General features: G+C 43.9%; 1 protein-coding gene across 1 annotated transcript; it reads left to right on the forward strand.

Annotated features, from left to right (window-relative positions):
• Positions 1-2,169: 2,169 nt before the first annotated feature.
• LOC102397010 lies at positions 2,170-23,564 on the forward strand. The gene is made up of 11 exons (XM_045163225.1): positions 2,170-2,445; positions 3,141-3,298; positions 5,706-5,885; positions 6,282-6,408; positions 6,658-6,750; positions 9,923-11,257; positions 13,500-13,584; positions 17,683-17,776; positions 18,088-18,214; positions 18,478-18,570; positions 20,595-23,564. The coding sequence occupies exons 2-11, from the start codon at positions 3,254-3,256 to the stop codon at positions 21,887-21,889; spliced, it is 3,474 nt and encodes a 1,157-aa protein (XP_045019160.1). The 5' UTR covers positions 2,170-2,445; positions 3,141-3,253; the 3' UTR covers positions 21,890-23,564.
• Positions 23,565-24,227: the final 663 nt, after the last annotated feature.

Genomic DNA, 24,227 nt, shown 5'->3' on the forward strand with positions numbered 1-24,227 from the left:
ATAGTGAAGAAGAGACAGTCAATAGATACGATGTCACCAAGTGATAAGTCCTTTGAAGAAAAAGCCTAGTAATAATAATTTATTGGGTGTCCCAGGGGGAAAGTGAAAGTTGCTCAGTCGTGTCTGATGTTACTGGAGTGGGTAGCCTTTCCCTTCTCCAGGGGATTTTCCCAACCCAGGAATCAAACCCAGGTCTCCCACATTGTGAGCGGATTCTTTACCAACTGAGCCACAAGGGAAGCCAGAGAATACTGGAGTGGGTAGCCTATCCCTTCTCCAGGGGATCTTCCCGACCCAGGAAGGGAACCGGGGTCTCTTGCATTGCAGGTGGATGCTTAACCAACTGAGCTATCAGGGAAGCTCCAGGTTGAGCTAGTGGTAAAGAACCCACCTGCCAATACAGGAGACATGCTGCTGCTGCTGCTAAGTCGCTTCAGTCGTGTCCTACTCTGTGTGACCCCATAGCCGGCAGCCCACCAGGCTCCCCCGTCCCTGGGATTCTCCAAGCAAGAACACTGGAGTGGGTTGCCATTTCCTTTTCCAATGCATGAAAGTGAAAAGTGAAAGTGAAGTCGCTCAGTCGTGTCTGACTCTTAGCGACCCCATGGACAGTAGCCTACCAGGCTCCTCTGTCCATGGGATTTTCCAGGCAAGAGTACTGGAGTGGGGTGCCATTGCCTTCTCCGGCAGGAGACATGAAACTCCAGTTAAATCCCTGGGTGGGGAAAATCTCCTGGAGGAGAGCAAAGCAACCCACTCCAGTATTCTTGCATGGAGAATCCCATGGACAGAGGAGCCTGGAGATCTAAAGTCCATAGGATCGCAAGGAGTGGGACTCCACTGAAGTGACTTAGCACACATATGCATGCTTTAATAATAATAGGGAAGGCTCTCCACCCCAAGCTTTTCTGGATACGATTTGAGTCAACACTGAAGTACTAAAGGAAGTCCCCCATCATAATATTGGTAACTAGAGAATATTCCAGGACTGTTTCTTTTAACCATGGCCTGGTGTCACAACAGCCTGATTCACACTTAATTTTCACATTCTTTGCCGTAAATCTTGGGTTACTGTCCCCATCACCACCCTTCTGTTATGGCAGGATGGATTCAGGTTGAGCTTTTCCCATTGACTCCACACCATTAATGGCCTCACTCCTGGTGGCCTTTTCCTGAGCCCCAACCCCCAGTCACAACGTGGGTAGCCCCTGCCACTCTTTTCCCTCGTTAATGGCCAGCCCCATACTGTAGCAGTTTCTGGAAATCTTTTTTCTCTTCTTAAAATCAGCTTCCTGCAAGCTATTTTCCCTCCGGAAGCTCTCCTTGGAGTCCGTTTACCCAATGTATTTTCTTTTCCCTTTCTGGGAGTGTGTTCTTCACTGCCAAGCCAACCAGTGAACTCCTACCTCTCTGTAATTTTTTTTTTATGCAAAGTATAAAAATATGGATTTATAAAAAAATTTATACAATTTACATATATAATTTATACAAATTGTATATTGTATATAATTGTATATAATTTTTACAATTTATACAAAATACGGATAATATATGCCGAGGCCATATTTACTTCCATGACTAGCCTTCTGAAAGCACCTTGCTATGCTAAGTCACTTCAGTCATTTCCGACTCTGTGCGACCCCATAGACGGCAGCCCACCAGGCTCCCCCTCCCTGGGATTCTCCAAACAAGAACACTGGAGTGGGCTGCCATTTCCTTCTCCAATGCATGAAAGTGAAAAGTGAAAGTGAAGTCGCTCAGTCGACTGACTCTTAGCGACCCCATGGATTGCAGCCTAACAGGCTCCTCCGTCCATGGGATTTTCCAAGCAAGAGTACTGGAGTGGGGTGCCATTGCCTTCTCCGCTGAAAGCACCTTAGCCGGCATTATTTTTGCCTCATGAAGCTTGAGACTGAAAACGTACCTATTTTCTGCAAGAGTCGAAATGTGAGAAAATGAGAGAATTTTAGTGGCTCCTCACCCTCCAGGCCATCCCAGCTCCTGGCCTCCAAATCCATCCCTGGGCTTTCCGTACGTCAGATGTGCCAACATGGCCGCTCCCTTGGCCGGTGGGGGGCGGGGGGGGGGGGGGGTTGTGATCTGGGCGCAGACATATTGCCTGTCTAGGACGTAACGGAAGTTGGTTCGTCGGCTCCAGTGACAGCTCAGATCCACCTCGGCATCCGTAGACAGGTCTAGACTTCAAAGCAGTTCACCGAAGTAGGAGGGCGTTTAGGTTCCCGTCGGTCTGGGGAAAACCTGTTTAGTGTGTGATTTTTGTCCCTGGATTCCACCCCCCCCCCTTTTTTTTTGTCGTCACAGTAGTGGTATTGTTTCGCCCAGGGTGATACGTGGACTTGGTGCTGTCTGGACCCCTGGGATTATCTCCAGAGGGCAGAGGCATACGGCAGAAGTGCCGAGGTGGTTATATGTAAGGGGAACCAGGTGGGTACTGGATTTGGGAACCAGACGCGGAGTTTGTCTGTGGTTTGCGTTGGGGGTGTCCTGGGGGTCAGTATGATTAGATTCTGTAGAGATCAGTGCTCTTCTTCCAGTTTTCAAGGCTTGGGGTTCTGTGGATCACTCCGATTGCATGGTGTACAGGTGGCATTGACGACGATCGCAGTGTCCGATTCAGATTGGGGATTTAATTCGGGGCTCAGTGATGGCGGGGTGTGCCTGGGTCATCTCATGAGGATGTCTGTACCAGGTTTCGGGTTCATAAAGAAGCGACAGAAGACCGTACATCCCAGGGCAATAGTTCCAAACCATATATATTTTATCTTTTGTGTACGTGTGTTTTCTTTTTAAATTTATTGAAGTATAATTGGTTTACATAATTGTAAATTTCTACTGTATAGCAAGGTGATTCAGATATATATACACATTCTCTTTAATATTCTTTTTCATTATGATTTATGACAGGACATTGAATATAGCTCCCTGTGATATACTGTAGGACCTTGGTTATCCTGGTGTTTAGCTTTTAATCCAGAAGTTGTCTATAGAAGGAGAGACTGAGTCAGCAATGCCAATCTGTCTTATATTGTCTGTGCGGCTTTTGCACTGCAAAAATAGAGTATATCGTGACAGAGACATTTTGGCTTGCAAATTTGAAAATCCGTGTGTACTTTTTGCAGAAAATATTGGTCAACACTTGCAGTCACCTCCTAATAACGATATAGTGCAACAGCACCATTACTTTGGAGAAGGAAATGGCAACCTGCTCCAGTATTCTTGCCAGGAGAATTCCATGGACAGAGGAGCCTCGCAGCCTACAGTCCCTGGGATGCAAAAAGTAGGACACGACTGAGCAACTAACACACACCGTTACTTACCTCCCTGACATACGTGAAAACTTTGTTCTTTGCTAACAGAATCTTCATTTTGCTTAATTATCTGGCAAGGTGCCTTCTGGCAAGGTCATCCATATCCCAATTTATTGGGAAGTCCTGACTGGTCTTAGTCAATCATGTGGTTTGAGTTCCTATTGCTAGTGATTGAGTTAGTACTAAGAAAAGAGCTTATGTATATGGGGCGGTTCTAACCAGCTATGTATGTAGAAATGTGCTTTGGGGTTTCTAGAGAAGCATTTTTTTCTTTTAAAGAAGTAAGGCCTTGGATCTCTTTTCTCATGTTGATAATGATATTGTTGAAAAATTTTGGCCCAGTTTTCTAATGTTAACTTATTCTTTCAGGTTTTCTTTATGGTGTTGTAATTATTCATTCCTCATCATTATTATAGTTTTGCCTGTCTTCAACTGTATATATTTTTATACCACATCTTCCTTATCTGTTCATCTATTGATGGACACTTGGGTTGCATCTGTGTCTTGGCTATTGTAAGTAGTTCTGCTATGAACATTGGGATGCCTAAAGCTTTTCAAATTAGAGTTTTCTCCACATCATGCACTTTTTTTTAATGTCAGGCTCAATATTTGTGAGACTCAGTTATGTTCTTGCACATAGATGTACTCCCTCTCCACCCCCGCCGTGTAACAGGATTATGCAAATATATAAATATCCACATAGCAAATATTTTGTGGTTTGTATGCCACCATTCTCTCATGTATAAGTCTTTATTTTTGTTTTATTATCCTTGAAAGATGTAAAAGGTATTCTTAGCATGAAAGCTGAGCAAAGACTGTTGTTTTTCCATAGCATTCTATTGTTTGACTATATGATTTTCCGACTACTTATGAAATTTGTGTTGCTTGCATTTCGGTTCATTATGAATAATGTTACTATGGAGATTCATGACAGTGTCCTCTGGTTTAACCCATATTTTTGGAGGGAGGCCCCAGATTTTTGGAGGGATGTATTTCTTAGATGTATTCTTCAGAGTGAAGTTGCTTCTGGCTTGGTGAACATGTGGAGATGCAGGGAGAGTGACCCTCCTGTAGGAGGCACTCCTCGCCCTTCCACACTTACCCTGTCCTGGGCAGGCACCTCTTCCATCTGCCTGTTCCTGAGTTACATCTTTTTGTAAGTAAATATAATACCTAAAATGTTTCTCTGAGTTCGGGAGCTGTTCTAGCATATTTTTTGTTTGTTTTGTTTTTGGTCTTGGTTTTGTTTTGTTTTGTTTTGTTTTTGGCTGTGCCACACAGCATGTGGGATCTTAGTTTCCTGACCAGGGATGGAACCCACACCCCCTGCAGTAGAAGCACAGAGTCCTAGCCACTGGACCTCCACAGAATTCCCTCCTCTAGCAAATGAATCAACCCAAGGAGGGGGTCATTGGACCCTGCGCTCTGTGGCCAGTTGCTTAGAAGCACAGGTGACAAACTGGACTTGTGTTTGCCCTTGAAGCAGAGGGTAGAGGCCAGTCTCATAGGACTGAACCTTTAACTCATGAACTATGATATCTCCAGGTACATAGTGGCGGAATTGAGTTGAAGTGTAGGACATCCAGCTGGTGTTGTAGAATTGTTTCCTGATGTGTTAGAAAAAGAACTGCGTATCAAATTGGTGTCAGAATCGCACCTTGTTGTGGATGAGTTTCTTGTTATTACATATCCCTGTTCTGATAGCACCACAAACTGTGTTTTAAGAAAGTTGTTAGTGTTCATTATGACACTGGAGAGTACGTATGACATATAATTTTTGTTTGTCAAATTCTTATGTTAATTAGTACTTTTATACTTTCTTCTGACAACGTAGTCTTAGAGCACTTCAACTTCATTTATATACGATTATTTTGTATTTTAATTTCTTATGTATTTAAAACCTTCTAAGATATTACCAGTATTTTTTATAACAAAGCATTTCTGCTTTGAGCAGCATGGTGGTTTTCAAAATTAAGTGTGTGTAGTCACGGGATGTATAAAAATGTCTGAGTAGGTCCCTGACCGCACATGGTTTAGAGAAAACAGCGCGCAGTGCCTATCCTCCCACGTGGGCCCTTCTGTATAACTGCAGTGCCTGCGATTCTCCTGCTCCCGAGGCCTGCTGCTGGGTGAATCTCTTGCTCCTCATCTCGTTTGACAGTCATCCCACTTAAAGTTTGTGGAACAAGAGAACACTACCTCCGTCACAGAAGCTTAGGCTTTTTTGGCCAGAAGCATAAAATATTCTGGGGCTACCAGTAAAGGGACACTCGGCAATGCTGTGGGCATTGGGTTAAGCTGAGCACCCAGGAGTAGCAATATCCTCTGGGCCCAGAGGAAATGTACCCTCAGCTTGAATTTTCTCCTCCACCCAAGGTCCTGAGTCCCCAGGAGCAAAAGAATCAGTCAAAAGAGGAAGAAGTTATAGGATTTGGTAGCAGCATTTTCTGGGGATATGCTTGGTTGAAGACAAGTTTCAGAACAGAAATTGAGAGCAGATCCACGAGATACATCGACAGTGTTTTCAGAGAACAGAGGAAAATGATCCAAGCCCAGGTGACTTCTGGTTTGTTTTATTCTTTCCTTTGTTCCCCAGTGGGTTTGTAGAAACCTGTAAAAAATCATTTTCGTTATTCTATAAAGTATAAATTTGTATATCTTTTCCTGTTATATATATACACACATATATATGTGAGAATGTAGTGTTTCTAGTTTAACAAGAAGATTTAGTTCTACATACTATAGAAAGTTCCAATTGGATAAATGAATGGATGACTAACTACACAATTAGAGAATGTTGTATTAGGCATTTGCTTCTTTAATGATACATTAAAATAAAAGCCCTACTGGATATCTCAGTGCAGCCTGTAAAGTGGAAATGAGCAGAACACTTTTAACATTTCTTCCATATCATCAAGATGACATCATCATTACACACCTCTCTTATTACAGGAAACCCTCACATTTGACGATGTGGCCGTGGACTTCACGTGGGAGGAGTGGCAGCTCCTGGCCCCTGTTCAGAAGGCCCTGTACAGGGATGTGATGCTGGAGAACTATAGCAACCTGGTGTTTGTGGGTGAGGACGGCTCCCCTGGGTCACTGACCAGGTCCCCAGTCAGTGGCCTTTCCTTTCTCAGCTTCTGAAAGCTCTGGAGCATCTGTGATGCTCAGTGTCCTCTCTGGCCCAAGAGAAGTGGGTGTATTCTCTCTTCTCCTGTGAGAAAAGCCTTGACTCTGTAGGTTGTGACATGTAGCGTTCTGCTGTCTTCACAGACCCCAAGGCAAACTCACTGGGCCTAAATAGTCTGTCATTTCCCATGAACAGGTTTTCAAGCAAGCACACCAGAGGTACTCTCCAAATTGGATCAAGGAGAACCATGGATGATGGATGATGAAATCCACTGTCAAACCCGTTCAGGTGAGTGAGAGACCACCAGGGGGACAGGCTGTGGAAATGACCCTGTCAGAGAAGAGCCACAGCTGCGAGGGGGTTGGAGGATGGGTGAACAGTGCCTCCCTGCATTTCTCTCCCAGTATCAGAGAACTTTTCTTTGTAGGAGTTTCAGTTCAGTTCAGTCACTCAGTCATGTCCGACTCTTTGTGACCCCATGGATGGCAGCACGCCAGGCCTCCCTGTCCATCACCAACTCCCGGAGTTCACTCAAACTCATGTCCATTGAGTCGGTGATGCCATCCAACCATCTCATCCTCTGTCATCCCCTTCTCCTCCCACCTTCAGTCTTTCCCAGCATCAGGATCTTTTTAAATGAGTCAGTTCTTTGCATCAGGTGGCCAAAGTATTGTAGGAGTTTAGAGAAGAATGTATCCCTTTTTAGGAAATATTCTGTGTCTTCTGGGATCTGTTTCTTTATTTTACTGCCATCTTGATTTTTGTTTGCCTAGTGTTCTTTTTCCTACCATTTTCATATCTTTTCCTTCTCCATACTCTTCCACCTCATTTTCTATGAAATTCCCCCTTCCAGGACCTCTCGCCACAGAGAAGACTTTTTCTAAAAATGTTTGTTTTTGGCTGTGCTTTGTCTTCGTTGCTGCATGCTGGCTTTTCTCTAGTTGCGGTGAAGGGGCGCTACTCCCTAGTTTTGGTGCAGAGGCTTCTCATTGCAGCGGCTTCTCTTGTGGAGCACGGGCTCTAGAGCTCAAGAGCTTCAGTTGTTGCAGTTCCCAGGTGCTAGAGGACAGGCTTGATAGTTGTGGCCCACGGGCTTTGTTGCTCCCCAGCATGTCGGGTTTTCCCGGATCAGGGATCAAACTTGTGTCTCCTGCATTGGCAGGCAGTTTCTTTACCACTGAACTACCAGTGAAGCCCTCCACAGAGAAAACTTTGAATTCCTCTCTGTCTGCTGCCGTCTACTGCCCCTTCCTGCTCCACTGTTCATATTGATTTCCTTTCTCACAACCATCCCATTGGATGCTGGCCCCAAAGTAAACTGGTCTTCACTGGGCCTTCTCTCCGCTCTAAGGTTTTACTAATGTTTTGCTTTCCCTCTTACTCAATGATCTCTTGATCTTCCAAGTTTTCTTCTTTCTAATAAGCTAACAAATTCCTTTGGCTCACTGGAGAAAACTCCCAAGTTGATACCTCCCCAGTGTGATCCAGCACAGACTTGGTTCTGTACGATTTCCTCATCTTGATGGCAACTCTCCTTAGTTCCTAGTAACTATCTGGTTGTGGATCATCTTCCCTCCCAGGAAACCCTACAAGTTAGCTTCTCCCTTACTCCTGTGCAGCCTCCATCCTGGCTAGTCAGACTTTACATCCACTGTGCCCCCTTGCAGAGCTCTCCTCTTTAAAGGGCTCAGCTGTTCAGGGTGAATTTTTAACTAGAAAATTATTTTAACATCCTGCATTCTTAGTTCCAGCCTCAACTCGATCATAATTCTTGCCTACTTCCAGTTAATTCCTTTGTGTATTTACTAGTTTTGAAATTTCTTCTCATTTGTTGTAGACCTTACCATCACATTCACTTCCTGAAAGCTTTAATTTCTTTCCCCTGGTATCCTGATAAAATTAAGTACCAGGTAACCACATTCCCTTTCAGGACAAAAAAATTCTCTTTTCCGTGATCATTATGACAGATCATCTTATTCACACAGAGATTTTCATCTTCCTAAACCTCCCAGTCTGTTCTATACATGGAATAGCTAGCTTCCTTGATTCCTTCCTCTATGAATTTTTTGATAGTGAAGTGTAAACTGGAACATTACAGCAGTCTGAGCCACTCAGACAGGAAAGAATTCACCTGCAAGGTAGTAGACCCAGGTTCAATCCCTGGGTTGGAAAGACCCCTGGAGAAGGAAATGGCAGCCCACTCCAACCCACTGGGAAATTCCATGGACAGAGGAGCTTGCTGGGCTGCAGTCCGTGAGATTGCAAAGAGTTGAATACAACTGAGCAACTAACACGTACACAAACACAGCAGTTGAAAAAACAGACCGAGAGCTTTTGTTCTAAGAGGATGAGACATGAATTTAATCAAAATTTATAATAAATAATATGTCTAGGTGGTGAAAAGTGCTGCGATGAAATTAAGTTGCATAATGGACCAGTGTGAGCCAGGGCTCCTCTTTTAGAAAAGGGAGCAGCTCTCTGAGGTGCAGATTGTAACTTAGATGTGCTTGCAGTTGTCTGCTGTATCATTTTATTTCTTTTTTCCCCTTCTTTTTAAAAATTTTTTGCCGAAAGACATGTGGAATCTTACTCAGATGCTAAAGAATCTGCCTGCAATGCGGGAGACCTGGGTTTGATCCCTGGGTTGGGAAGATGCCCTGGAGAAGGGAATGGCAACCCATTCCAGAATTCTGGCCTAGAGAATTCTATGGTCAGAGGAACCTGGCAGGCTCCAGTCCATGTGGTCGCAAAAGAGTCGAACACAGCTGAGCGACTAACACACCGGGGATTGAACCTAAGCTTCCTGTACTGGAAGCAAAGAGGCTTAATGGCTAAACTGCTAGGGAAGTCCCTGTGCCATTCTCTTCATTCCCCTCATGCCAACAACAACACTGGATCCATAGGGAGGCCTGTCTTCCTTCAAATTGAGCCAGATTTCCTCCACCTCTCTCCCTCTCCATCACTCCTTCCCACCAGTTTTCACAGCCTGTAGCTGTTTTCCTCATATTCTGTCTCTGCCCCGTGAAGTGGTTTTATCCCGCTATAGCATGGGCTCTGTACACCTGTGGAATGTGTTTGTGACTCCCCAACACTAGCACCATTCCTGGTCCACCATGGTCAGCAGTCAGGATCTGTGGACTGGATGAGTCCATATCACAATGTGGATAAGGTGCCCTGCAACCTCTGGGCTCTTTCTCACAGAACATTCTTGTATTTTACAGTCTCTGCATGTCTGCAAGGCTATTGTTTAGAAGGTATTCAAATCTGTACTTTTTCATTCTGAATTATCCAACCCTGTGTTTTACACTAACTACTTTTTCCTTTTGACTGGTATGTGGCACTGTTCCAATGTGCAGGGAACATTAAACATAGAATTTTATTTACACTTATGAAAACATCCCCATAAAGATTCCTCACATCAAGGTATTTTTAGGAAATTCATTTTTCTTCTCTTTCCTAGAAGTCTGGAAATTTGATGACCACCTGCTGGAGTACTTACAAAATGAGAGCATGGAGAAGAGACTAGAACAATGGCATGAACAGAACCCACTAGAAAATGCTGTTCATCAGAGCATAACTCATTTTCTGCTCAGGCAGCATCATGATGTGTTTGACTTACATGGTAAATGTATGAAATCAAATTTAACTTTACTTTCTCAAAACCTCAGCTATGAAATAAAGAGCTCCAATGAGCTTACTGGAGATGAGAAATCCTGTCGCCATGCTGACAGTGAACAGTTTCATCCTGAAATTAAATTCCCCCAAAGCCAAAAACTCATCAGCTCCAAATCCCCACTCAATGAGTATCAGAAAACTAAAAAAACAGAGAAGCCTCATGTATGTGGTGAATGTGGGAAAGCTTTCATCAAAAAGTCCTGGCTCACTGATCATCAGATAATTCACACAGGAGAGAAGCCCCATCAATGTAATCTTTGTGACAAAGCATTCTCTAGAAAATTCATGCTCACTGAACATCAGAGAACACACACAGGAGAGAAACCTTACCAGTGCACTGATTGTGGCAAAGCCTTCCTCAAGAAATCACGGCTCAATATACACCAGAAAACCCACACCGGAGAGAAACGGTATATCTGCAGTGACTGTGGAAAGGGCTTCATCCAGAAGGGAAACCTCATTGTACATCAGCGAATTCACACAGGTGAGAAACCTTACACATGCAATGAATGTGGAAAAGGCTTCATCCAGAAGACCTGCCTCATTGCCCATCAGAGATTTCACACGGGAAAGACTCCTTTTGTGTGTAGTGAGTGTGGAAAATCCTGTTCCCAGAAGTCAGGTCTCATTAAACATCAAAGAATTCACACAGGAGAGAAACCCTTTGAATGCAGTGACTGTGGGAAAGCCTTCACTACAAAGCAAAAGCTCATAGTCCATCAAAGGACTCACACGGGAGAGAGGCCTTATACCTGCAATGAGTGTGGGAAAGCTTTTGCCTACATGTCTTGCCTTGGTAAACATAAAAAAATACACACAAGAGAGAAACCTGGAGATGCAATCAAGGAGACTGCCTCACAGACAAGTGATGCCATGCGGGAGAAGAACCTTGTTAACTTGGTGGCTGTGCAGGTGCCTTCCATGGCCCTTCAGCCGTCAGTCAACATCGGTGAACTCCTAGCAAATAGGAACGTCATCATAACGGGACCACCCATGGGCAGGTGTGCACCCGCAGGAGATGACAGAGGGTCTACAGAGGACAGAACCCTTAAGAACGCAGTGAGCGTGGTTGTGCCTTCGGTGGTCAATTATGTTTTATTTTGTGTCACAGAAAACCCCTAGGAAAAAAACTCAAGACATACTATGTGTAAAAGTTAGAAATCGTTGAGCAAAAATTTCTAGGTCAAATGGTGGCTGAAAAGTTTATACTGAGAGAAAATGTATAAATGCTGAGACCAGGAACCCATGATATACTCATCCAGTTAAATATATGCATTGATACTGAGGCATAATCTGATGTTAACCCAAACACAAACACATCAATTGCTCTGTTGTGTCAGTTGAATGAAGGAAGGAAGCCTGAGTCCAACTAAGTGGAAGAAATAAGTAGGTGAAGTTTTTAAGCATACAGTTTGTATGTGGAAGGTTCCTGTGAACAAATAGGGCTAATACTGGTTTGGTGGGCTATGGGATATGTATATATATATATATCGGTTCTGTTTCTCCAGGGCAAGGTGAAGGATTGACTGAAAACTGGGATGTCTACCTTAAACTCTAAGAAATTTTATATTATGCAGAGGGATTTAGATCGAGCCAGTTTGCTTGAGTCTTAGATTGAGTCATTTTATTCATTTACTGAGTATTTGTTGAATACTTCCCTTTTTATTGGGTCCCATCCTAGTAGCTGAGATTACAGTGGTGATTAAGCCCATGAAAAAACCCATGGTCTCCCAGAGAGAGCTTTGAGGTAACTATTATTTTTAAGTAGTACATCAGCTAATCTGTTAACAGTAAGAGGATGTAAATACATACACTAAACGAAGTAGATATTTTCATAGTTCCTTCCAGTTAACATAATAGAAGATCATCACCTGCATAGCTTATAGAAACAGAAATTCATTTCTAACAGTTCTGGAAGCTACAAAGTCCCAGATTAAGGGGCCTGCAGATTTAGTATCTCCCATCCAAGTACTAAGCAGGCCTGATCCTGTGAGCTTTTCAGCTCAAATGAGATCAGCACATTCAGGGTATTACAGCCATAGACAGACTTGGTATCTAATGAGGGCTCCTGCTTCATAGAAGATGCTCATCCCACTGTATCCTCATGTTGGGGAAAGGGCAAAGCAGGGGTGGGTTCTCTTCTATAAAGGCACTATTCCCAATCATGAGGGCTCCACCCTTTGGACCCAGTTGCCTCTTAATGCCCCACTTCTTAATACCATTCTATTTTGTTTTTAATATTTTAATTTTATTGGAATATGGTTGATTTACAATGCTGTGTTAGTTTCAAGTGTAGAGCAAAGGATTCAGTTATACATATACATGATTCCGTGGTGGCTCAGACAGTAAAAAATCGACTGCTATGCAGGAGGCCCAGGTTCAATCCCTGAATCGGGAATTTCCCTTGGAGGAGAGCAGCAACCCACTCTAGTATTCATAGAAGCACTCTCTCCCATGGACAGAGGAGCCTGGTGGGCTACAGTACAGTCCACGGGGGTGGCACAGACTCAGACACAACTGAAGCGAGATAGCACACACGCATGGACGCTTTGGTAATAATGAGGGAGGTTCCCCATCCCAAGCTTTTCTGGATATAATTTGAACTAAGACTTAAGAGTTAGTACTTAATATACGTAACTAGAGAATATTCCAGGACTGTTTCTAGTGATTGTATTTGACAGCCTTCCCGCCTCAGCTTCTCTGAGCAACTTAATGCAAATATCCTAGCCATGTCCCCCAGCTCTGAAACCAGAACCTCTGGGGCTACAATTGAGGACCCCTCATTTTTAACAACGGCCTGAGGCATACTTAATTTTGATGTTCTTTGCCCTAAATTTTGGGTTACTGTCCCCATCACCACGCTCACATTATGGTGGGATGGATTCAAGTCGAGCTTTTTCCATCGACTCCACACCATTAATGGCCTCACTTCTGGCGGCCTTTTCCCCAGCCCCCACCCCCAGTCACAACTTGGGTAGTCCAGCTGCTCTTTGCCCTGTTAATGGCCAGCCCCATACTGTACAGCTCCTGGAAATTGTTTTCTGTTCTAAAAAAACAGCTTCCTGCAAACTATTTCCCTCCGTGGTATCCATTTACCAGATGTATTGTTTTCCCTTTCTGGGAGTGCATCTCCGCTGCCAATTGGACGATTGAACTCTTACCTTTCTGTTTGGATTTTTTTTTTTTAATACAAAGTGGATAATATACACCGTGGCCTTTTACTTCCCTGCCTAGCAGGCTTGAAAGCACCTTAGTCTGCATCAGTTTTGTCTCGGGAAGCCTGAGACTGGAAATGTACCTATTTTCTGCAAGAATCGAAGTGCCAGGAAATGAGAGAAGTTCAGTGGCTTCTCACCCTCCAGGCACCCCCAGCTTCTGGGGCACAAACGCGTCCCTGGGTTTTCTGTACGTCAGATGTGCCAACATGGCTGCTCCCGAGGGGCCGCGGTGAGCTGGGCGCAGACATATTGCTTCTCTAGGACGTACCGGAAGTCGGGGCCTCAGCTCCTGCACACCCTAGATCCACCTCGGCTTCCGTAGACAGTTCTGGAGGTCAAAGCAGTTCACGGAAGCACGACGCTGTTTAGGCGGATGGCCAGTCTGAGAAAAAGCAGGTTAGCATGCAATTTTTGTCACCGGAATTTGTTGTTGTTGTTACAGTGGTGGTATTTTTTCTTCCAGGGTGATAGATGGGCTTCGTGCCGTCTGGACCCATGAGATTATTGCCAGAGGGCAGAGGGGGAGGGTAGAAATGCCGAGGTGGTTGTATTTAAGGGGAACCAGGTGGGTACCGGAGTTGTGGAGAACCAGACGTGGAGTTTGTCTGTGGTTTGGATTGGGAGCGTGTCCTGTGAATCAGTGTAATTAGATTGTGTAGCGATCGATACTCTTCCAGTTGTCAGACCTTGGGGTTTTGTAGATCACTCGGCTTGCAAGGTGTACATGTGTTGCAGAAACCAGTAATGGAGAAACCAAGCACCGCACTCTGAGTTGGAGAACTCAGGTTTACTAAGCAGGTGGGCCCAGAGGAGTTAACACTTCAAGCTCTGAGCCATAAACAAGGGGTTTATAGAGTTTTTATAGACGGACTATAGTAGGCAACATTAGCTGCTAATGCTAAGCTGCCAAGTCACTTCAGCTGCTAATAGGGTGGTTTAAACTAAGGGGTTTCGCGCGCGCGGGAACAGCGGTCAAGACCGGGAGGGGGATGCCTGACCTTTACAGGGACAGGCATGATTAAGCAGGATTGCAGGGGCTGGGCAATCGCAAAGAGCAGGACAAGGGTAAGTGAGATAAGCTCCAGTTCCTAGTATTGTAAATCCCCACTTCCTGAGACTACGTGACCTGTGATCCAAACTTTGCAAGGAGTAAGCAGAGGCAGAACAAGCAGGAGGTTATGTAAAATTTTAACTTTTCCTCGTCGGTGACAACGATCGCAGTGTTGGATTCAGGTTAGGGATTTAATTCGGGGCTCAGTGGTGGGCGGGGACTGGATCATCACATGAGGGCGTCTGGCCCAGGTTTTGGGTTAATAAGGAAGTGTGTAGTGTAGTCAGTATCCGGTACAGAGAGGTGTGTGATGGTTGAAGAGTTGGACGCCAAGGATGGTTGTGTTGGTAGTCGCGTTGAGGTTCCAGTTTCTGCTGGTGCAGCAGAAGACTGTACATCACAGGGCAGTAGTTCCAAACCATCTGTATTTTAGCTTTTTTTGTGTGTGTTTTTCTTTTTAAATTTGCTGAAGTATAGTTGATTTACAATGATATGTTAATTTCTACTGTACAGCAAGGTGATTCAGTTATATATATATATATACATTCTCCTTGATATTAATTTCCATTATGATTTATGACAGGACATTGAATATAGTTCCTTGTGCTATACTGTAGGACCTGGTTTAGCTTTTAATCGAGGAGTTGACTACAGGACGAGAGGCTGAACCAGCAGTGCCAATCTGTTTTGTACCGCCTGTGCTGCTTTCACATAGCAAAGGCAGAATATAGTCGTGACAGATATTATGGCCTGCAAATTTGAAAATCTGTCTGTTCTTTTTTGCAGAAAATATTTGTCAACACCTGCACTCACCTCCTAATATCGGTATATTGCAACAGCACCATTACTCACCTCCCTGACATACGTGAACATTAGCATACATTATTTGGTAACAATCTTCTTTTTGTTTAATCATCTGGCAAGGTGACCTTTGGCAAGGCCACCTATATCCCAGTTTATTAGGAAGTCCTGGCTGGTCTTAGTCAATCGTGTATTTCAAGTTCCCATTGCTAGTGATTGAGTTAGTACTAAGAAATGAGCTTGGGCATTTCTAACCAGCTATGTATGTAGATGTCCTTTGGGGTTTCTAGGGGAGCATTTTTTCTTTCAAATAAGTATCACTTCATGTTGATAATGATATTGCTGAAAAATATCGGCCCAATTTTCTAATGTTAACTTTTTCTTTCGCATTTTTCTTTATGGTGTTATAATTATTTATTCCTCATTATAGTTTATTTAGTTTTTTCTATTTTCACCTGTATATATTTATACAGCACATCTTCTTTATCCGTTCATCTCTTGAAGGACACTTGGGTTGCATCTGTGTCTTGGCTATTATATTTTAGTTCTGCTGTGAACATTGGGATGTCTGTATCTTTTCAAATTAGAGTTTTCTCCACATCATGCTTTTTTTTTTTTTTTTTTTAATGTCAGGGTCAATATTTGTGAGAATCATTCATGTTTTTGCACATAGGTGTACTTTTTTCCCCCCCTGTGTAACAGGGTCAGGCAAATATTAAATATCCACATAGTAAATATTTTGGGGTTTTCATGCCACCATTCTCTCACATATACTTCTTTATTTTTGTTTTATAGTCCTTGAGAAATGTAAAAGGCATTTTTAGCTTGAAGCTGAGCAAAGACTGTACTTTTCCAATATTATTCTGTTGTTTGAATATATGATTTTCCGACTATTCATGAAATGTGTGTTGTTTACATTTTGGTTTATTATGAATAATGTTACTATGGAAATTCATGACAGTGTTCTCTTGTTCAACCCAGATTTTTGGAGGGATGTTATTTCTTAGATGTGTTCTTCAGAGTGAAGTTGCTTCTGGCTTGAACATGTGGAAATGCAGGGAGAGTGATCCTCCTGTAGGGCGCATGCCTCGCCCTTCCACACATACCCTGTCTTGGGAACCTCTTCCATCTACCTGTTCCTGAGTTATAAAGTTATTTATGTTTTTATAAATAAATATAGAACCTAAAATATTTATCTGAGTTTTATGAGGTGTTCTAGCATATTTTTGTTTGTTTTGTTTTTGGTCTTGGTTTTGTTTATGTTTGTTTTGTGTTTGGCTGTGCCACACAGCATGTGGGATCATAGTCCCCCGACCAGGGATCAAACCCATGCCCCCTGCAGTAGAAGCATGGAGTCCTAACCACTGGACCACCAGAGAATTCCCTGCTCTAACAAATTAATCAGCCCAAGGAGGGGGTCATTGGAACCTGGGATTGGTGGCCAGTTGCTCAGAAGCACAGGTGACAACCTGGACTTGTGTTTGCCCATGAAGCAGAGGGTAGAGGCCAGTCTTATAGGACTGAGTCTGTAACTCGTGCAATTGATATTATCTTCAGGTTCATAGCGGCAGAATTGAGCTGAAGTGTAGGACATCCAGCCGGTGTTATAGAATTGCTTCCTGATGTGTTAGAAAAGAACTATGTTATCAAATTGGTGTCAGAATCACACCTTGTTGTGTATGAGTTTCTGTTATTACATTTCCCTCTTCTGATAGCGCCACAGTCTATGTGCTTTAAGAGAATTGTTAGTGTGCATTATGACACTGAAGAGTATGTACCACATATAATTTTTGTTTGTCAAATTCTTGTTAATTTGTACTTTTGTGCTTTCTTCTGGACAATATAGTAGTTTTAGAGCACTTCAAATTTAATTATGTATGATTATTTTGTATTTTAATTTTTATGTATTTGAAACCACCTAAGATATTACCATTATTGCTTATAAGAAAGCGTTTCTGGTTTGACCAGTGCATTGGTTTTCAAAATGAGTGCATGTGCTCACGGGGCATATAAGAACATTTGACGAGGTCCCTGAGTGCACATGATTTAAAGGAAGCAGCGCCTCTCCTGCCATGTGGTCCCTTTTGTATACAGAGCCACTTGTGTTCTCATGCCCCTGAGGCCTGCTGCTGGGATGGATCTCGATTCCCTCATCTCCTTTGACTGTCACACCACTTCAAGTTCACAGAATAAAAGAATATATCACCAGCACAGTGAGAAGCTTAGACTTCTTGGCCAGAGGTATAAACTCTTCTGGGCCAGCAAACGAAGGGACACTCAGCAGTGCTGTGGGTCTTGGGCTAAGGTGAGCACCCAGGAGCAGCGATAGCATCCGAGCCCAGAGAAAATGTACCCTCAGCTTGAATTTTCTCCTCCACCCAAGGTCCTGAGTCCCCAGGAGCAAAATAATCAGTTGAAGGAGGAAGAAGTTACAGATTTGGTAGCAGCATTTTCTTGGCATATGCTTGGTTGAAGACAAGTTTCAGAACAGAAATTGAGAGCAGATCCACGAGACACATCAATGGTACCAGGTGTTTTCAGAGAACAGAAGAAAATGATCCAGGCCCAGGTGACTTTTGATTTGTTTTATTCTTTTCTTTGTTCCCTAATGGATTTTTAGAGACCCGTAAAAAATCACTTTCATTATTCCATAAAGTATAAATTTGTATATCTTTTCATGTCATATATATATGTGTGTATATACATACACATATATTAGAGAATATTGTATTCAGCATTTGCTTCTTTAATGATACATTAAAATAAAAGCCCTACTGGATATCTCAGTGCAGCCTGTAAAGTGGAAATGAGCAGAATACCTTTAACATTTCTTCCATATCATCAAGATGACATCATCATTACACACCTCTCTTATTACAGGAAACCCTCACATTTGACGATGTGGCCGTGGACTTCACGTGGGAGGAGTGGCAGCTCCTGGCCCCTGTTCAGAAGGCCCTGTACAGGGATGTGATGCTGGAGAACTATAGCAACCTGGTGTTTGTGGGTGAGGACGGCTCCCCTGGGTCACTGACCAGGTCCCCAGTCAGTGGCCTTTCCTTTCTCAGCTTCTGAAAACTCTGGAGTGGTCTGTGATGCTCGGTGTCCTCTCTGGCGCAAGAGAAGTGGGTGTATTCTCTCTTCTGCAAGAAAAGCCTTGACTCTGTAGGTTGTGAAATTGTTTTGGCCTCACATGTAGCATTCTGCCGTGTTCACAGACCCCAAGGCAAACTCACTGGGCCTAAATAGTCTGTCATTTCCCATGAACAGGTTTTCAAGCAAGCACGCCAGAGGTAGTCTCCAAGTTGGATCAAGGAGAACCATGGATGATGGATGATGAAATCCATTGTCGAACCCATTCAGGTGAGTGAGAGACCAGCAGGGTGACAGGCCGTGGAAATGACAGTCAGAGAAGAGCCACAGCTGTGAGGGGATTGGAGGCTCTGTCCATCTGTCTCCTCATGTTATGCTCCCCCAGGCAAGATACTGGATGGAGTTAGCCATTCACTTCTCCAGGGTTCTTCCCAACCCAAGGATTGAACCTGCGTCACTTATATCTTCTGAATTGGCAGGTGGATTCTTTACTGCTAAAGCTACCTGGGAAGCCCTAACTTTTGCCTACTTCCAATTAATTCCTTTGTGTATGTACTAGTTTTGAACTTTCTTCTCATTTGTTGTAGACCTTAACATTGTATTCCTGAAGGCTTTCATTTCTTTCCCCTCATATCCTGATAACATTAAGTCCCAGGTAACCATGTTCCCTGTTATGACATAAAAATTCTCCTTTCTGTGATCGTCATGACAGATCATCTTATTCCCAGAGATTTCTGTCTTATTCCTAAACCTCCCAGTCTGTTTCATATGTGGGACTGCTTCCTTGATTCCTTCCTCTATGAATGTTTTTGATAATCTATTGTAAACTGGGATGTTATAGCAGCTGAGAAAACTAATAGCCTGAGAGCTTTCATTCTAAGAGGATGAGACATAAGTTTAATCAAAATCTAAAATAAATAATATGACCAGGGGGTGAAAAGGGCTGTGATGGAATTAAATTGTGTCATGGACCAGTGCGAGCTGGGGCTCCTCTTTTAGGAAAGGGAGCAGCTTTCTTGGATGTAGGATGTAACTTAGATGTGGTTGCAGTTCTCTGCTGTGTCATTTTCTGTTTTTTTTTTCCTTAAAAAATTTTTTTTGGCCATATGACATATGGGATCTTACTCAGATGGTAAGGAATCTGCTTGTGATGCTGGAATGACCCCCTGGAGAAGGAAATGGCTACCTACTCCTGTATTCTTGCCTGGAGAATTCTATGGACAGAGAAACCTGGTGGGCTACAGTCCATGGGGTCGCAAAGAGTCATGGACACGACTGAGCAACTAACACACTGTGGATTGAACCTGAGCCCCCTGTACTGGAGGTGCAGTGTCTTACTGCTAAACCACCAGGGAAGTCGCTGTATCGTTTTCTTCATTCCCCCTCCCAGCAACCCCAGTGCTGGATCCACAGGGAGGCCTATCTTCCTCCAAATTGAGCCTGGATTTCCTCCACCCCTCTCCCTCTTCATTGCTCCTTCCCACCAGTTTTCACAGCTTACAGCTGTTTTCTTCGTGTTCTGTCTCTGCCCTGTGAAGTGGTTTGACCCCACTATAGCATAGGCTCTGTGCACCTGAGGAGTACGTTTGTGACTCCCCAACACTAGCACCATTCCTGGTCCACTGTGGACATCAGTCAAGATCTGTGGACTGAATGAGTCCATCCGTCACAATGTAGATGAGGTGGCCCTGCAGCCTGCAGTCTCCTGCTCACAGGAGATTGCTTGTATTTTACAGTATTTAGAAAGTAATCAAATCTGTTTTTATTCATTATGACTCTTCCCCCCACCCCCCCAGCATATGAAGAATTAAACACAGAGTTTTATTTACACTCATACTGTAGGCTCATCACTAAAAAGACATCTCACATCGAAGTATTGTAAAAAAAATACCTCTATTCTGGGACTCCCCCGGTGGTCCATGGGTTGGGACTGTGCACTTCCACTGCAGAGGTGCAGGTTTGATCTCTGGTTGGGGAACTAAGATCCCACGTGTGTATCAGATGCTCAGTCCTGACTGACTCTTGGCAACCCCATGGACTGCAGCCTGCCAGGCCCCTCTGTCCATGGGATTCTCCTGGCAAGAATACTGCAGTTAGCTGCCATTTGCTTTTCCAGATATTCCCAACCCAGGGATCACACTGGCGTCTCCTGCATTGCAGGCAGGTTCTCTACCACTGAGCCATCAGGGAAGCCCCAAGATCTCACATGCTACAAGGGAAAAAAAAACAAAAAACACAAAACTTTTATTCCAGATCTAAAAGATAGAGGAATTCATTCTTCTTTTCTTTCCTAGAAGTCTGGAAAGTTGATGGCCATCTGCTGGAACACTTACAAAAGAAGAGAGTGGAGAAAAGACTAGAACAACGGCTTGAACAGAACCCACTGGACAATTCTGGTCATCAGAGCAGAACTCTGTTCAGGCACAGTCATGATGTGTTTGACTTACATGGAAGAAGCGTGACATCAAATTCAAGTTTACTTTCCGAGAGTCCAAACTGTGAAATAAAGAGACCCACTGAACCTCCTGCAGATGGGAAATCCTGCCCCCATGCTGACAGGGAACCATTTCATCCTGAACTCCTCAGCACTAAGTCCCAACTCATGGAGCATCAGCACACTAAACAAATGAAGAAGTCTCATGTGTGCAGTGAATGTGGGAAAGCATTTGTCAAGAAGTCTTGGCTCGCTGATCATCAGAATCTTCACACAGGAGAGAAGCCCCATCGATGTAATCTCTGTGGGAAAGCCTTCTTCAGAAAGTTCCAGCTCACTGAGCACCAGAGGATGCACATGGGGGACAAACCTTACGAGTGCGCCGAATGTGGCAAAGCCTTCCTCAAGAAATCAGGGCTCAACGTGCACCAGAAAACCCACACGGGAGAGAAACCATTTATTTGCAGTGAGTGTGGCAAGGGCTTCATCCAGAAAGGAAACCTCGTGGTCCATCTGCGGATCCACACAGGCGAGAAACCTTACACGTGCACTGAGTGTGGGAAAGGCTTCACCCAGAAGACGTGTCTCATGGCACACCAGCGGATTCACACTGGCACGAGTCCCTTTGTGTGTGGCGAGTGTGGGAAGACGCTTTCCCAGAAAATGGGTCTCATCAAGCACCAGAGGACTCACACGGGAGAGAAGCCCTTTGAATGCAGCCACTGCGGGAAGGGCTTTATCGAGAAGCCACAGCTCGTGATACACCAGAGGATCCACACCGGGGAGAAACCCTACAGATGCAGCAAGTGTGGGAAGTCATTCAGAGGGAAGTCGGTCCTCAATAAACACCTGAAAACTCACTCAGTCAAGAAACTCCCTCCCTCAGTGAAGTCCCCCCAGAGCAGTGTCGTTCTCCAGGAGAAAAACCTGAACACAGTGACAATGCACCTGCCTCCTCTGGCCCCTCAGCTGCCAGTTGGCATCAGTGGGCTCCTGGCTAACAGGAGCATGGTCTTAGTGGGACAGCCTGTGACCCGATGGTCACCCACTGGAGACAACAGGGGCCTGGCCCAGGAGAGGACCCTTATGAACTCAGTGAATGTGGTCGTGCCTTCAGTGGTCAATTGCATTTTATTTTATGTCACTGGAAACTAGTAGGAAAAAACAAACACATTGAGGAAAAGGGTTGAGCAAAAATTTCTAGCTCAGACGGTGGCTGAAAGTATACACCATAAGAAATCGTATGAATGTGGAGACTGGAAAGGCATAATGTCCTCATCCAGTTAAATATATGCATTGGTACAGAGGAATAATCTCATGTTAACCTAACAGATACACTTCAGTTGTTCTACTGTGTTGAATAAATGAAGGAAGGTAAGGTAAGGTGTGCGTTGTTAGCCATGTCTGACTCTTTGTGACCCCATAGGCTGTAGCCCCCCAGGTTCCTCTGTCCATGGGATTTCCCAGGCAAGAATACTGGAGTGGGTTGCCATTTCCTTCTCCAGGGGATCTTACTGACCCAGGAATCGAACCCATGTCTCCTGTGTTTTCTACATTGAAGGTGGATTCTTTATCTGCTGAACCATTAAGGAAAGCAAATGAAGGAAGCCTGAATTCAACTAAGTGGAGGAAACGAGGTGAATTTTTAAGCATATAATGTGTATGTGGAAAAAGCACAAAAGGGCTAATACTGAGTTGGTGGCATATGGGGTGTGTTGGTATCAATTCAGTTACCCCCAGCCAAGGTGAAGTGTGAATTCAAAACTGGGATGTCGTCCTTTAAACCTGGTAAAGTTGATATTGCCAAGGGAGACTTGGCAAGCAACAGCCTTAGGTTGAGTCAGTCTGTTCATTTACAGAGTATTTGGCAAATACTTCCTTGGTACCTGGTTCAATCCTAGAAGCTGAGGAGATTGTGGTGGTCAAAACAAAGAAAACCCATGGTCTCCTGGAGATACCATTGAGGTGGTAGGAGTATCTTCAAGTGTCTATCTCAGTGTATCTCTACACTCAAGCTAATTTAGCGAGAGGTTGTAAGTGTTTCTAATAAATGTAACAGACGTGGAGTAATTGGCTCAAGGGAAAAAGAAAATTTACTGTTGAAGGAGCACCTCATTTGGGGAATTGGGGAAGGACTTAATGGTATTTAAGCACCATAGAACACAAGTAGATTTTTTAAAAATTTATTTTCTTGACGTACAATGTTGTGTTCATTTTTGCTGTATGGAAAAGTGATTCAAGTATACAAATATATACATTCTTTTTCATATTCTTATCTATTATGGTTTAATCCCAGGATAATATAGAGCCCTGTGCTATACAGGAGGACCGTTGTTTCATATAAATTATTTTTGAAATGCTTATTTGTTATCTCTACCAAGGAGATAATAAATTCCTTAATTTTAGTGAATTTCCTTAAATTTCAATGTTTAAAAAAACGGAAAACCAGTAAGATGAAAAAAACCAGTTTCTCAGTTGCAGTGGCAGCATTTCAAGTGCTCAACAGTCATGTGACTCCTGGCACTAGATCTAACTGGACAGAACAGACAGCAAAATGGTCAGACCAGGGTGGGCTGCTCCACCATCATTTCCTCCTACCGGAGAGTAGAGTGCTGATGTTCATGATTTTCTGTTTCCCAGCAGAGAGGGGGGAAAACACTCAAAACCCTTATCATATATAGATTTGGAATGTGAATGAATAAACTCATGGGCTAATCAAAATACATTCTATCACTGGAGGGAAAGATGGTTCTAAGGAGCAGACTGTCTGAAGTGTCAGAGAGACTTAACTGATTATAAGGGGACAAAGCAGGAAAGGAAAATGATTGCTTGAATAAATAGAACAAAATGCAAAATAGAAGCCTTAGTCTTTAAGAGTGGTGGAGTGTATAGGGAGTCGGTAAGATCTTTTTGGAAGGACTTGGAGCTATATCCTGAGATTTGTCCACAGGCCTGACACCTGTGAAGAGCTGCCATTTAAATATCCTGGAACTTCCCTGGGTGTCCAGTGGTTAAGACTCCATGCTTCCAATGTAGGGGGCATGGGTTCGATCCCTGGTCTAGGAACTAAGATCCCATATGCCACGTGATGCAGCCAAAAACTAAGTTTAAAAAAGTCTCAGCTCCTCTGTGATCCTCTGATTTGAGACAGGTGACTTCTTCTTCTTTCCTTCCCACTGTCATTGAAGTGGGGTCTTTGCTTTCTCCTTTATCTGGAGTTCTTTCCTATAGTACCATGAGAATGCTGCTGCTGCTGCTGCTGCTACGTCGCTTCAGTCGTGTCCGACTCTATGCAACCCCATAGATGGCAGCCCACCAGGCTCCTCTGTCCATGGGATTCTCCAGGGAAGAACACTGGAGTGGGTTGCCATTTCCTCCTCCAATGCATGAAAGTGAAAAGTCAAAGTGAAGTCGCTCAGTCGTGTCCGACTCTTAGTGACCCCATGGACTGCAGCCTACCAGGCTCCTCCGTCCGTGGGATTTTCCAGGCAAG

Source organism: Bubalus bubalis, chromosome 18 (assembly GCF_019923935.1).
Source record: "Bubalus bubalis isolate 160015118507 breed Murrah chromosome 18, NDDB_SH_1, whole genome shotgun sequence".
Lineage (NCBI taxonomy): Eukaryota > Metazoa > Chordata > Mammalia > Artiodactyla > Bovidae > Bubalus > Bubalus bubalis.

Coding starts and splice junctions, on each gene's coding strand:
- LOC102397010 (XM_045163225.1), top strand. CDS start 3,254: ATGGACAGAGGAGCCTCGCAGCCTACAGTCCCTGGGATGCAAAAA. Junction 6,751..9,922: donor CCACTGTCAAACCCGTTCAG/GTGAGTGAGAGA, acceptor TCTCTTTCCTAG/AAGTCTGGAAATTTGATGAC. Junction 18,215..18,477: donor TAGCAACCTGGTGTTTGTGG/GTGAGGACGGCT, acceptor TCCCATGAACAG/GTTTTCAAGCAAGCACGCCA.